At 56.6% G+C, this 11,611-nt stretch overlaps 2 protein-coding genes across 5 annotated transcripts; one reads left to right on the top strand and one right to left on the bottom strand.

Moving 5' to 3' along the window:
* Nucleotides 1-248: 248 nt before the first annotated feature.
* BCKDHA (branched chain keto acid dehydrogenase E1 subunit alpha) lies at nt 249-7,872 on the bottom strand. Of its 2 annotated transcripts, none has more exons than XM_054052878.1 (9): nt 7,760-7,872; nt 6,874-7,032; nt 6,114-6,191; nt 5,156-5,264; nt 3,868-4,029; nt 2,903-3,109; nt 2,051-2,192; nt 1,613-1,784; nt 249-444 (listed from the first exon to the last, which is right to left on the bottom strand). In XM_054052878.1, the coding sequence occupies exons 1-9, from the start codon at nt 7,835-7,837 to the stop codon at nt 274-276; spliced, it is 1,278 nt and encodes a 425-aa protein (XP_053908853.1). In that variant the 5' UTR covers nt 7,838-7,872; the 3' UTR covers nt 249-273. The 2 variants fall into 2 exon arrangements, with proteins under 2 accessions (XP_053908853.1, XP_053908852.1); XM_054052877.1 differs by having other exon boundaries at nt 6,114-6,200.
* Nucleotides 7,873-8,178: 306 nt separating this feature from the next.
* On the top strand, nt 8,179-11,049 carry EXOSC5 (exosome component 5). 3 transcript variants are annotated; one of them, XM_054052904.1, is made up of 7 exons: nt 8,179-8,320; nt 8,605-8,718; nt 9,461-9,582; nt 9,682-9,822; nt 9,904-9,993; nt 10,582-10,711; nt 10,838-11,047. In XM_054052904.1, exons 1-6 carry the CDS (start codon nt 8,230-8,232, stop codon nt 10,672-10,674), a joined length of 651 nt encoding a protein of 216 aa, XP_053908879.1. In that variant the 5' UTR covers nt 8,179-8,229; the 3' UTR covers nt 10,675-10,711; nt 10,838-11,047. The 3 variants fall into 3 exon arrangements, with proteins under 3 accessions (XP_053908879.1, XP_053908880.1, XP_053908878.1); XM_054052905.1 differs by having other exon boundaries at nt 8,605-8,687; nt 10,582-11,049; XM_054052903.1 differs by having other exon boundaries at nt 10,582-11,047.
* Nucleotides 11,050-11,611: the final 562 nt, after the last annotated feature.

The following is an 11,611-nucleotide window of genomic DNA, read 5'->3' on the forward strand; positions in this document are numbered from 1 at the left end:
CCAAGAGGGATAATCCCTCCTCTAAGGGGCTCAATCCCTCTCCAAGAGGGATAATCCCCCCTCTAAGGGGCTCAAATCCCTCTCCAAGAGGGATAATCTCTCCTCTAAGGGGCTCAATCCCTCTCCAAGAGGGATAATCCCTCCTCAAAGGGGCTCAAACCCTCTCCAAGAGGGATAATCCCCCCTCTAAGGGGCTCAATCCCTCCCGAAGGCGCTGTTCCCGTGGCGGATCCCTGCGGAGCCGTTCCGGTCCTCCCTGCGGGCGTTTATTTGTCACTTCTCGAAGTGCTCGAGGGGGTAGTGCTCCCCGTAGAGCTGCAGGTGCCGCTCCAGGGCCGCGCGCTGGCGCCGCAGGTGAGGCGGCAGCTCCCGGTAAACGTCGGAAAAGAGGAGCTGCGGACTGGGTTTGGGCTTCCGCTCGGCCTCCTCGAACGCCTCCATCACCTGCCGGGCGGGAGACAGGCTGCTCGTCCCCAAGATCCCACGTTTCCACCAACGAATCCCAGGTTTTCCCACAAAAATAGCAGCTTTCCCAAAAAAAATCTCAGGTTTTCCCACAAAAATCCCAGGTTTCCCCTCAAAATCCCAGGTTTTCCCACAAAAATCCCAGGTTTCCCCTCAAAATCCCAGGTTTTCCCACAAAAATCCCAGGTTTCCTCACCAAAACCTCAGGTGTCCACCTCAAAATCCCGTGTTTCCACACAAAATCCCAGGTTTTCCCACAAAAATCCAAGGTTTCCTTCCAAATTCTTGTGTTTCTCCCCAAAATCCCAAGTTTCCCCACAAAAATCTCAATTTTTCCCCACAAAACCCCAGGTTTCCCCTCAAAATCCGAGGTTTCCCCACCAGAATCCCACGTTTTTCCTCAAAATCCCAGGTTTTCCCTCCAAAATCCCAGGTTTCCCCTCAAAAGTCCCAGGTTTCCCTCCAAAATCTCAGTTTTTCCCACAAAACTCCCAGGTTTCCACCTCAAAATCCCAGGTTTCCACCAAAATCGCAGGTTTCCGCACAAAACATCCCAGGTTTTCCCACCAAAATCCCGTTTTTCCCACAAAAATCCCTGGTTTCCCCCAAAAAATCTCTGTTTTCCCTCCAAAATCTCGTGTTTCCCCACAAAAATCCCAAATTTTCCCTCAAATTCCCAGTTTTTCCCACAAAAATCCAAGTTTTCATACCCAAAATCCCAGGTTTCACCTCCAAAATACCAAAGATCTTCTCCAAACCCCATCGGATCCTCCAAACCCCATCAGATCCTCCTCAGATCCCAAAGATCTCCTCCAAACCCCATCGGATCCTCCTCAGATCCCAAAGATCTCCTCCAAACCCCATCGGATCCTCCTCAAACCCCAAAGATCTCCTCCAAACCCCATCAGATCCTCCTCAAACCCCAAAGATCTCCTCCAAACCCCATTGGATCCTCCTCAAACCCCAAAGATCTCCTCCAAACCCCATCAGATCCTCCTCAAACCCCAAAGATCTCCTCCAAGCCCCATCGGATCCTCCTCAAACCCCAAAGATCTCCTCCAAACCCCATCGGATCCTCTCCAAACCCCAAAGATCTCCTCCAAATCCCACCAGAACCTCTCCAACCCCCAAAGCTCTCGTTGGTTACCATCTTGCGGGAGCTCTTCCTCCAGCCTTTCTCCTGCTCCTCATCCCACCATCCCCGGTTGACCATGTAGTGCCGGAGGCGGGAGATGGGATGGTCCTGTTTGTCCCAGTAGTTGACCTCATCCACGGAGCGATAGGCGGAGCTGTCGTCGCTCGTGCTGTGGTGACCGATCCTACGGCCGACAACGAGAGTCCCTCAGGAAGAACGTTCTCCAAGAAGGGCCTTCAAGAAGAACGTTCTTCAAGAAGAAGGCCATTCAAGAAGGTCCTTCAAGAAAAAAGTTCTTCAAGAAGGTTCTTCAAGAAAAAGGTTCTTTAAGAAGATCCTTCAAGAAGAAAGTCCTTCGAGAAGGTCCTTCAAGAAAAAGATCCTTCCAGAAGGTTCTTGCAGAAGAAGAAGGTCTGCCCGGAGGCCGTTCGCCGCCCGCTGTCCCCTCACCGGTAGGTCATGGCCTCGATGAGGACGGGTTGGTTCTCAGCCACGGCGCGGCGCCGAGCTTCTCGCGTGGCGTTGTAGACGGCGAAGACATCGTTCCCGTCCACGCGGATGGAGAGGAGACCATAACCAGGACCTCGTGCCGCTGCGGAGAGGACAACAGGGACCCCTCTGCCTTCCATCGCCTCCAAACCCCATGGGATCCTCCTCAGAGCCCAAAGATCTCCTCCAAACCCCATGGGATCCTCCTCAGATCCCAAAGATCTCCTCCAAACCCCATCAGATCCTCGTCAAAGCCCAAAGATCTCTTCAAAACCCCATCAGATCCTCCTCAAAGCCCAAAGATCTCCTCCAAACCCCATCAGATCCTCCTCAAAGCCCAAAGATCTTCTCCAAACTCCATCAGATCCTCCTCAGAGCCCAAAGATCTCCTCCAAACCCCATCAGATCCTCCTCAAAGCCCAAAGATCTCCTCCAAACCCCATCAGATCCTCCTCAAAGCCCAAAGATCTCCTCCAAACCCCATCAGATCCTCCTCAAAGCCCAAAGATCTCCTCCAAACCCCATCAGATCCTCCTCAAAGCCCAAAGATCTTCTCCAAACCCCATCAGATCCTCCTCAAAGCCCAAAATGACCTCTTTGGGACCTTCAACTCAACACATCCCACGTTTTGATGTGTCCAATGGTCACAACTTGGACTCAATGACCTCTTTGAGTCCCTCAACTCAACACATCCCCCACTTTGATGACCTCTGGGGTTGTCCTCCACCTCCTCGATGCCCCTCACGCGTTCCTCAACGGTTCCTCCACCTTCCAACCCCCTCTTTTGGAAGCCCTTTTCCGGGTTCTTCTCACCGATTCCGTCGCCGCGATACTGTTCCGACGTCGGAGTGGAAATGGCGTAACCGTTATTCCGACAGAAGAAGACGATGGGACATTCCAACGTGGCGGCAAAGTTGAAGCCGGCGTGGGCGTCGCCTTCGCTGGCCGCCCCTTCGCCGAAGTAGCAGATGACGGCGCGATTCCCGTCGGAACGTTTGATGGCGTAAGCGGCGCCCACGGCTGAAAAGACCCAAAGAAGACTTGAGTTGAGTTGGAAGAGACCTCCAAAGCTCCAAAATTCATCCAAGGTCGCCTTCAAACCTCCAAAGATGGAGGAATCATCTCAAGAGGTCCTTCCAAACCCATTTCTTCACCTCCTTTTGGCCCTGTGGGACCTCAAGAGGTTCTCCAGAACCACTTCTCCATCTAAATCAGGTCCTTTCGGCCCTGTAGGACCTCAAGAGGTTCTTCCAACCCCATTTCTCCACCTCCTTTTGGCCCTGTAGGACCTCAGGAGGTTCTTCCAACCCCATTTCTCCACCTTCTTTTGGCCCTATGGGACCTCAGGAGGTCCTTCCAACCCCACTTCTACATCTCCTCCACTTCCTTTTGGCCCTGTGAGACCTCAGGAGGTTCTCCAGAACCAGAAGGACATTGAAGAGATGGAGAAGGAGGTGGAAAATGGAGTCAAAAGGACATTGAAGGGACAGAAAAGGTCAAGAGAAGGTGCAAAGTGGAGTCAAAAGGATGGAGAAGGTCAAGAGAAGGTGGAAAATGGAACCAAAAGGACGTTGAAGGGACGGAGAAGGTCAAGAGAAGGTGAAAAATGGAGCCAAAAGGACAAAGAAGGTCAAGAGAAGGCAGAAAATGGAGTCAAAAGAACATTGAAGGGACGGAGAAGGTCAAGAGAAGGTGGAAAATGGAACCCAAAGGACGCTGAAGAGACGGAGAAGGTCAGGATGGTTGAGGAGAAGACGGAAAAGGTGGGAAGGACTCACCTTGAGGGATCTGTGTGGCCAACGGTGAGGAGATGGTGACAAAGTGGCGCTCGCGGCAGCCGTAGTGGACGGGCATCTGGCGGCCTTTGGCGGTGTCGCTGGCGTTGCCGTAACACTGCGCCATGAAGAGGTCCAGGGGGTACCCGCGGTACATGAGGACACCTGGAGAGGAGCAGAGGGGACATCAAACCCCGGAAGCGTCACATCGGAGACGTTCGCCATCGTCCAACGCTTCCGTCGGGGTTAAATCACGGCTTTGAGGGCCTCAGCGACGGCGCTTTGAGATCCCTCCAAGGACGGAGGCGCCACCGCCGCCCTGAGAAGGTCCCGATGGGCCTTTTTGAGGACAGGGCTTCTCCCGGGGCTCCATCTGAACCTCCTCTGGTGGAGCTCGAGGCCGTTTTCCCCCATCCCATCACCTCGGGAAGCGCTCACGTTGAGTTGGAGGTCCACCACCACCTCCTTCTCCTCAAGGGAAGAGCCCAAACGCTCACTTTGCCGTTGGCTTTTTGGCCAACGTTGAGTTGGAGGTCCACCACCACCTCCTTCTCCTCAAGAGAAGAGTCCAACGCCCACTTTGCCGTTGGCTTTTTGGCCAACGTTGAGTTGGAGGTCCACCACCACCTCTGGGTCCGTCTCCTTTTCTCTTCCCCCACCCGGAGCCGCTCTGGGGGAACCTCATCCCCCCCTCCGACCTCTCCGGATCCTTCCGGAACCCCTCGAGGACCCGGAAATGTCCTCCATGTTTGGGGTCAACACTAAAGTCGTTAACAGACTTTCAATCCATGTCGTTAACAAAGATATTGAAGAGAAAGAGGGACCAAATCCAAATGAGAGACCCCCAAATCCCAACTGGGGAACCCCAAATCCCTCCGTGAGACCCCAAATCCCAACTGGGGAACCCCAAAATCCCTCCGTGAGACCCCAAATCCCTCCGTGAGACCCTAAACCCCATCGTGAGACCCCAAATCCCTCCATGAGACCCCCAAATCCCATCATGAGACCTCCAAATCCCATTGTGAGACCCCAAAATCCCTCCCTGAGACCCCAAATCTCATCATGAGACCCCAAAACCCATCGTGAGACCCCAAAACCCATCGTGAGACCCCAAAATCCCACCGTGAGACCCCCAAATCCCCCCCAATGCCTTCGTTTATGTCACGGATGAAGACGTTAAAGCCGCGGAGACACCGCGTTGGAGATGACTCCGTTCCCCATAAGGCTTTGAGGGGTTCCACCGCTCCGAGAGGTCCTCTCACCCCACGGAGAAGGACTTTGAGGGCCTCACCCGCCTCCCGGTATTGTCCGAAGACCAAATCGGAGGCGTCGAGAGCGGCGGCGCTGCCCACGTGAGTCCCTTCTTCGCCATAGTTGGTCATATAGAAGGAGATCCGACCCTGTGGGGGCAGAGGAGGACGGTCGGGGCCGACCCATAACTTGGGGGGTGAAGGTTGGGGACCCATAAGTTGAGGGGAGAAGATTGGAGACCCATAAGTTGGGGGGAGAAGGTTGGGGGACCTCAAGTTGGGGGGAAAACATAGGAGGATCCTCAACTCGTGGGATGAAGATTGGGGGATCTTCAACTTGTGGGGAGAGGATTGGGGACCCATAAGTTGTGGGGTGAAGGTTGGGGACCCATAAGTTGTGGGGAGAAGATTGTGACCCACAAGTTGTGGGGTGAGAGATTGGGGACCCCCAATTTGGGGGGTGAAGGTTGGAGGACTTTCAATTCATGGGGTGAAGATTTGGGGATCTTCAACTTGTGGGTTGAAGATCAGGACCCACAAGTTATGGGGTGAAGATTGGGGACCCATAAGTTGTGGGGAGAAGGTTGGGGGACCTCAAGTTGAGTGGAGAAGGTTGGGGGATCTTCAATTTGTGGGGTGAAGGTTGGGGACCCATAAGTTGGGGGGAGAAGATTGGGACCCCCAACTTATGGGGCAGGAAAAAAGGGGTTGGATTGAGACACCCAACTTGTGGGGCACAGATTGAGACCCCCAACTTATAGGGCAGGAAAGAAAAGATTCGATTGAGACCCCCACAACTTATGGGGCACAGATCGAGACCCCCAACTTATGGGGCAGAAAAGAACGGGTTGAACTGACACCCCCTAACTTATGGGGCACAGATCGAGACCCCCCCAACTTATGGGGCAGGAAAGAAAGGTTTGGATTGCGACCCCCCGCAGGTTGTGGGGCGCAGCCCCGCCCCCCCTCTACCACCCAAGTTGTGGGGCGCCCCCTAACCTGGCGCTGCGACTCGTAGAGGATTCGGTCCATGGTGTTGAGCAGCGTCATCGTCCGGTACAGCTTCAGCACCGCTTCCTGCGGCAGCTGAGGGGCTCCGTCGGGGGCGCAACGCCCTTGCGGGGTCCCCTCTGTCCTTTTGGGGTCCCACCGGGTCTCTTTTTGGGGTCCCAACACCCTTTCTGGGGTCCCAATTGTCTCTTTTGGGGTCACAACACCCATTTTAAGGTCCCTTTTGAGGTCCCACCACCCGTTTTGGGGTCCCACCGCCCTTTTTGGGGTCCCCTATGTCATTTTGGGGTCCCATCACCCCTTTTAAGGTCCCTTTTGGGATCCCACTACATCCCTTTTGGAGTTCCTTCTGGGGTGTCCCCCCCTTTTTGGGGTTCCTCTTGCCCAGAGGTCCCCCCCATCCCTTTTGGGGTCCCATCACATCTCTTATAGGGTCCCATCACCCCTTTTAAGGTCCCTTTTGGGGTCCCTTTGAGGGTCCCTTTGGGGTGTCCCCTCTTTTTGGGGTTCCTCTTGCCCAGGGGGTCCCCCCCGATCTCTTTTAGGATCCCTTTTGGGGTCCCATCACCCCTTTTAAGGTCCCTTTTGGGGTCCCATCACATCTCTTATAGAGTCCCATCTCCCCTTTTAAGGTCCCTTTGGGATCCCACTACATTCTTTTCGGGGTTCCTTTTGGGGTCTCCCCCCATTTTTGGGGTTCCTCTTTCCCAGGGGGTCCCCCCAATCCCTTTTGGGGTCCCCCCCCAACCTGGGGGTCCTGGTCGGGGCTGAGGACGTGTCCCTGTCGGTCCATGACGCGGTACACGGGGATCCCCGAGATGACGTTGGGTTGGATGAACTCCAAACGATCGGCAAACTCCGCCGAAGCCCCCGGAAACTGCGGCTTCTCCTCAGGCACCGGAAAATCCTGAAGGAGAGGGGGAACCCCAAAATCCATTGGTTTTGGGGGGGGGGAGGAGGGGGGCACCCCAAAATCTACTGAGAGGAATAGGGGGAACATCATAAAAGGGATCTAAAATGCAATGCGGGGGGAGATGGGGGGGGGGGGAACGCAATAAAAAGGGATCTAAAATCCACCCGGGGGGGAAATAGAGGGACACCGGAACAAAAGGAGAGGGGGACAGGGAAACAAGGGGACAGGGGGACAGAGAGGGGGACAGAAGGACAGAGGGACAGAGGCACAGATGGGGGGACAGACGGACAGGAGGACAGACAGAGGGACAGACAGGGGGACAGAGAGGGGAGAGACGGGGGACAGAAGGACAGACAGGGAAACAGATGGGGGCAGACAGGGGGACAGAAGGACAGAGGGACAGAGGCACAGACAGGGGGACAAAGGGACAGACAAGGGACAGACAGAGTAACAGAAGGACAGGGGGACAGATAGAGGGACAGAGAGGGGGACAGAAGGACGGGGACAGAAGGACAGACAGAGGATGGACAGGGGTACAGACAAGGGACAGAGGGGACAGAGGGAGGGACAGAAGGACAGGGGGACAGAGGGGACAGAGGAACAGACAGGGGGACAGAAGGACAGGGGGACAGGAGGACGGGGGACAGGAGGACGGGGGACAGAGGGACAGACAGGGGGACAGAGGACGGGGGGACAGTGCCGGTGGTGCCCCTCCACTCACGCTGAGGCGCCGCCGCGCGGCTCTCGGGCCGCTCAGGAGGCGCCATCTCAGCGCGCGCAGCGCCACCATCGCCGCCATTGCCTGAGGGGGAGTGGGCGGAGCCTGGCGGAGGATTGGCGGGAAAAGGGGCGGGGCGGGAAGGAGCATCCGGATTGGCCCAGAGCCCAGCGCGGAGGGGCGGGGCTTCAGGAGGGCGGGAAAGGAGCATTCTGATTGGCTGAGGTTGGCGGGGGCGCTCGTGATTGGCTGCGGGCTGCGCTGGGGGCGTGGCTTCACGTGAGGGGAGGAGACTTCTGATTGGTGGAGACACGCGCTGGGGGCGTGGCCTCGCCGTGGAGAGGAGCTCTCTGATTGGCTGCGCCTCTTCTTTGGGGGCGTGGCCACGAGCTCAGGGGGCGTGGCTCCAGGTCCCGCCGCGCCTCGCACCGGAAGCGCCGCCATGTTGGCGGCGAGCGGGAGAAGAAGCGGCGATGGCGGAGAGCGGCGGGTGCTGCCTGCGGCCCTTCTCCTGCGAGCAGGGGCTCCTCTCGCGGCCCGACGGCTCCGCCGCTTTCCTGCAGGGTAAGGGGGCCCCTCCACAACCCTCCGTAACCCTCCGTAACCCTCCGTAACCGGTGTTTCCCCACCCCGTTAACCGCTTTTGTTCCTCTTCCCCGTTAACCGCTTCTCCCCCCCAACCCCCCGCCCTTAACTGGTTCTTCTTCTCCCCGTTAACCGCTTCTTCTCCCCGTTAACCGCTTCCCCCTTCTCCCCGTTAACCCTTATTCTCCCCGTTAACACCCTCCCCGTTAATCCCCTCCCCGTTAACCCCCCCTCCGTTAACCGGTTAACCCCTTCCTCTCCAGGCTCCACCTCGGTGCTGGTCGGACTCTACGGTCCCGGAGAGGCCAAAGGAAACCGGGAACTCCCGGACCGAGCGGCGCTCGAGGTGCTGCTGCGCCCCAAAGTGGGGCTGCCAGGTGGGGGGGGGGCCTTTTTCTTTTGGGGGGTCCCCCCAAGCTGAGACACTCCCCTCCCTTCCTTTTGGGGTCTCTTCCTTTTGGGTCTCTGGGGGATCCCCATGTCCCTTGGGGGAGGTTTTAGGGTGGGGGTCCCCAATAGGGTCCTTCAGGGAGTCCCCAATAGGGTCCCCGGGGGGGTCCCCATGTCCCTGAGGAGGGGTCTTAGGGTGGGGGTCCCCAGTAGGGTCCTGGGGGGGTCCCCGGGGGGTCCCCATGTCCCTGTTGGGGGGTCTTAGAGTGGGGGGTCCCCATTAAGGTCCTGTGGGGGTCCCCAGGGGGGTCCCCATGTCCCTTGGGGGGCTCTTAGAGTGGAGGGGTCCCTAATAAGGTCCCTTGGGGGATCCCCAATTAGGTCCCTGGGGGGGTCCCCATGTCCCTGAGGGGGGGTCTTAGGGTGGGGGTCCCCAATAGGGTCCTGTAGGGGTCCCCAATAAGGTCCCTGGGGGGGTCTTAGAGTGGGGGGGTCCCCAATAAGGTCCTATGGGAGTCCCCGGGGGGGTCCCCATGTTCCTATGGGGTGGTCTTAGGGTGGGGGGTCCCCAATACGATCCCTCGGGGGGTCCCCATGTCCCTGGGAGGAATCTTAGTGTGGGGGTTCCCGTGGGGAGGGTCCCCATGTTGAAGTGTCATGGCAGGGGTGTCCCCTTATCCCCAGGGGGGGTCCCCAATCCCCTTTTTTTTTTGTCCCCCCATTTTTCAGGGGTTCTGGAGCGCAGTCGGGAGCAGCTGCTGCGTCAGACCTGTGAGGCCGTACTTTTGGGGGCGCTGCACCCCCGAAGCGCCGTCACCATCGTCCTGCAGGTCCTGAGCGACGCCGGTTCTGTATCCTCCGACATTTTGGGGGGGTCAAAACCGATCGTATTTGCTTTTTAAGGGGGGGTCCCCCCTTTTTTTCTGTCTCCTTGACCCCCTCTATCTCAGCTGCTGTCGTGTTGCCTGAACGCCGCCTGTTTGGCCATGTTGGACGCGGGACTTCCGCTCTCGTCCCTCTTTTGCGGCGTCACCTGCGCCATCGATCCTTCCGGAGCCATCGTCTTGGATCCCGACGCCCAGCAGGAACAGGTGAACCCCAAAAAAACCGGGATCCCCAAAACCGGAGGAGCCGCTTTAATGCCGTTTTGACCCCCATCGATATCGGCACAGGGAGCTCGCGCCGTCCTCACCTTCGCCATCGACAGCGCCGAGAGGAAAGTCCTCATGGCCAACACCAAAGGGAATTGCTCCGTAGGGGAGGTGAGGGGATTTGGGGGGGACAGAGGGGGAAATGGGGTCGAATGGCGATGAGGGGCTCCGCGGAGACATAAATGGGACTTAAAATGGGGAGAAACGGCCCCAAAAATGGAGTCAAAACAGCGATGGGGGACCTACAGCTCCATAAATGGGGGGAAACGGCGATGGGGGCTCCGCAGTTCCATAAATGGGATCGAAAATGGGGGGAAACAGCACGAAAATGAGGTGAAATGGTGATGGGGGCTCCGCAGCTCCATAAATGGGACCTAAAATGGGGGGAAACAGCGATGGAGGTTCCGCAGCTCCATAAATGGGACCCAAAATGGGGGGCAAACAGCCCAAAAATGGGATGAAACGGTGATGGTGGGGAAACAGTTCCATAAATGGCACCTAAAATGGGGGGAAATGGCCCAAAAATGGGGGGGAAACAGCGATGGGGGCTCCATGGCTCCGTAAATGGGACCTAAAATGGGGTGAAACAACCTAAAAATGGGTAAAACGGTGATGGGGGCTCCACAGCTCCATAAATGGGACCTAAAATGGGGGGAAACGGCCCCAAAATGGGGTGAAACAGTGATGTCTTCTCCGCAGCTGCAGCAGAGCCTCGTGGCCGCCCAACGCGCCGCCGACACCATCTTCCAGTTCTACCGCGACTCCGTCCAGCGCCGATATTCCAAGTCGTGACGGAGCCGATATTCCAAGTGTTCCCCCTTCTCTCCTGGTGCATCTCGGGGTCCATCGTGGGATGGATCGTATGCGTACACCCAAGATGGCGGCTGAGGGGGGGACGTCCCACAAGGGTACACTCAAGATGGCGCCTCATTGAGGTGAATGTGACCTTCCCAAGATGGCGTCTCATTGAAGTGAATGGGGTGACCTTCCCAAGATGGTGTCTCATTGAATTGAATGGGTGTGACCTTCCCAAGATGGCGTCTCATTGGAGTGAGTCTGAGAACTGTGACCTTCCCAAGATGGCGCACAACGGTACACTTTAAATGGGGTTCATTGATGCCGATGTGTGTAACCTTCCCAAGATTGTGGTTCATTAAAATGAATGTGACCTTCCCAAGATGGCGTCTGGCTGGTATTTGTGTTGGGTGGTTTGACCTCCCCAAGATGGCGGCTTGTTACAATGAACATATGTGGCCTTCCCAAGATGGCGTCTCATTGAAATGAATGTGACCTTCTCAAGATGGCGAATTGTGTGTATGGGGCAGTGTGACCTTCCTAAAATGGTGGTTCACTGCATTGCATTGGAGGTACGGTGACCTTCCCAAGATGGCGCACAAGGGAATACTCTAAATGGTGTCTAATTGGTTTAAATGTGTGGTACCTTCCTAACATGGCGTCTCGTTGTTATGAATAAGCGACCTTCCCAAGATGGCGTCGCGTTGAAATGAAGGAGTGCCCTCTCCAGGATGGCGCCTCATTGAAATGACCGTGTTTTTCCTTCCCAAGATGGCGGCTCTTTGAAATATCCGTGTGTGACCTTCCCAAGATGGCGGTCCATTGAGCTGTGTGACCTTTGCCAGATGGCGGTTCACTGCAATGAGTCTGAGGGGCTCTGTCCTTCCCAACATGGCGCCGCAGACATGTTAAACACAAGGGTACACTTAAGATG

This window comes from Cuculus canorus, chromosome 37 (genome assembly GCF_017976375.1).
Source record: "Cuculus canorus isolate bCucCan1 chromosome 37, bCucCan1.pri, whole genome shotgun sequence".
NCBI classification, from domain to species: domain Eukaryota; kingdom Metazoa; phylum Chordata; class Aves; order Cuculiformes; family Cuculidae; genus Cuculus; species Cuculus canorus.

What these genes read in the sequence shown, in the direction of transcription:
- BCKDHA (XM_054052877.1), bottom strand. Translation starts at nt 7,837, where the DNA reads ATGGCGGCGATGGTGGCGCTGCGCGCGCTGAGATGGCGCCTCCTGAGC. An exon ending in GTATCGCGGCGACGGAATCG is followed by an intron (nt 2,193 to 2,902) that starts GTGAGAAGAACC and finishes TCCTCTCCGCAG; the next exon opens with CGGCACGAGGTCCTGGTTAT. An exon ending in GGAAGAGCTCCCGCAAGATG is followed by an intron (nt 445 to 1,612) that starts GTAACCAACGAG and finishes CCCGCCCGGCAG; the next exon opens with GTGATGGAGGCGTTCGAGGA.
- EXOSC5 (XM_054052905.1), top strand. Translation starts at nt 8,199, where the DNA reads ATGTTGGCGGCGAGCGGGAGAAGAAGCGGCGATGGCGGAGAGCGGCGG. An exon ending in CGGACCGAGCGGCGCTCGAG is followed by an intron (nt 8,688 to 9,460) that starts GTGCTGCTGCGC and finishes CCCATTTTTCAG; the next exon opens with GGGTTCTGGAGCGCAGTCGG. An exon ending in GGAATTGCTCCGTAGGGGAG is followed by an intron (nt 9,994 to 10,581) that starts GTGAGGGGATTT and finishes TCTTCTCCGCAG; the next exon opens with CTGCAGCAGAGCCTCGTGGC.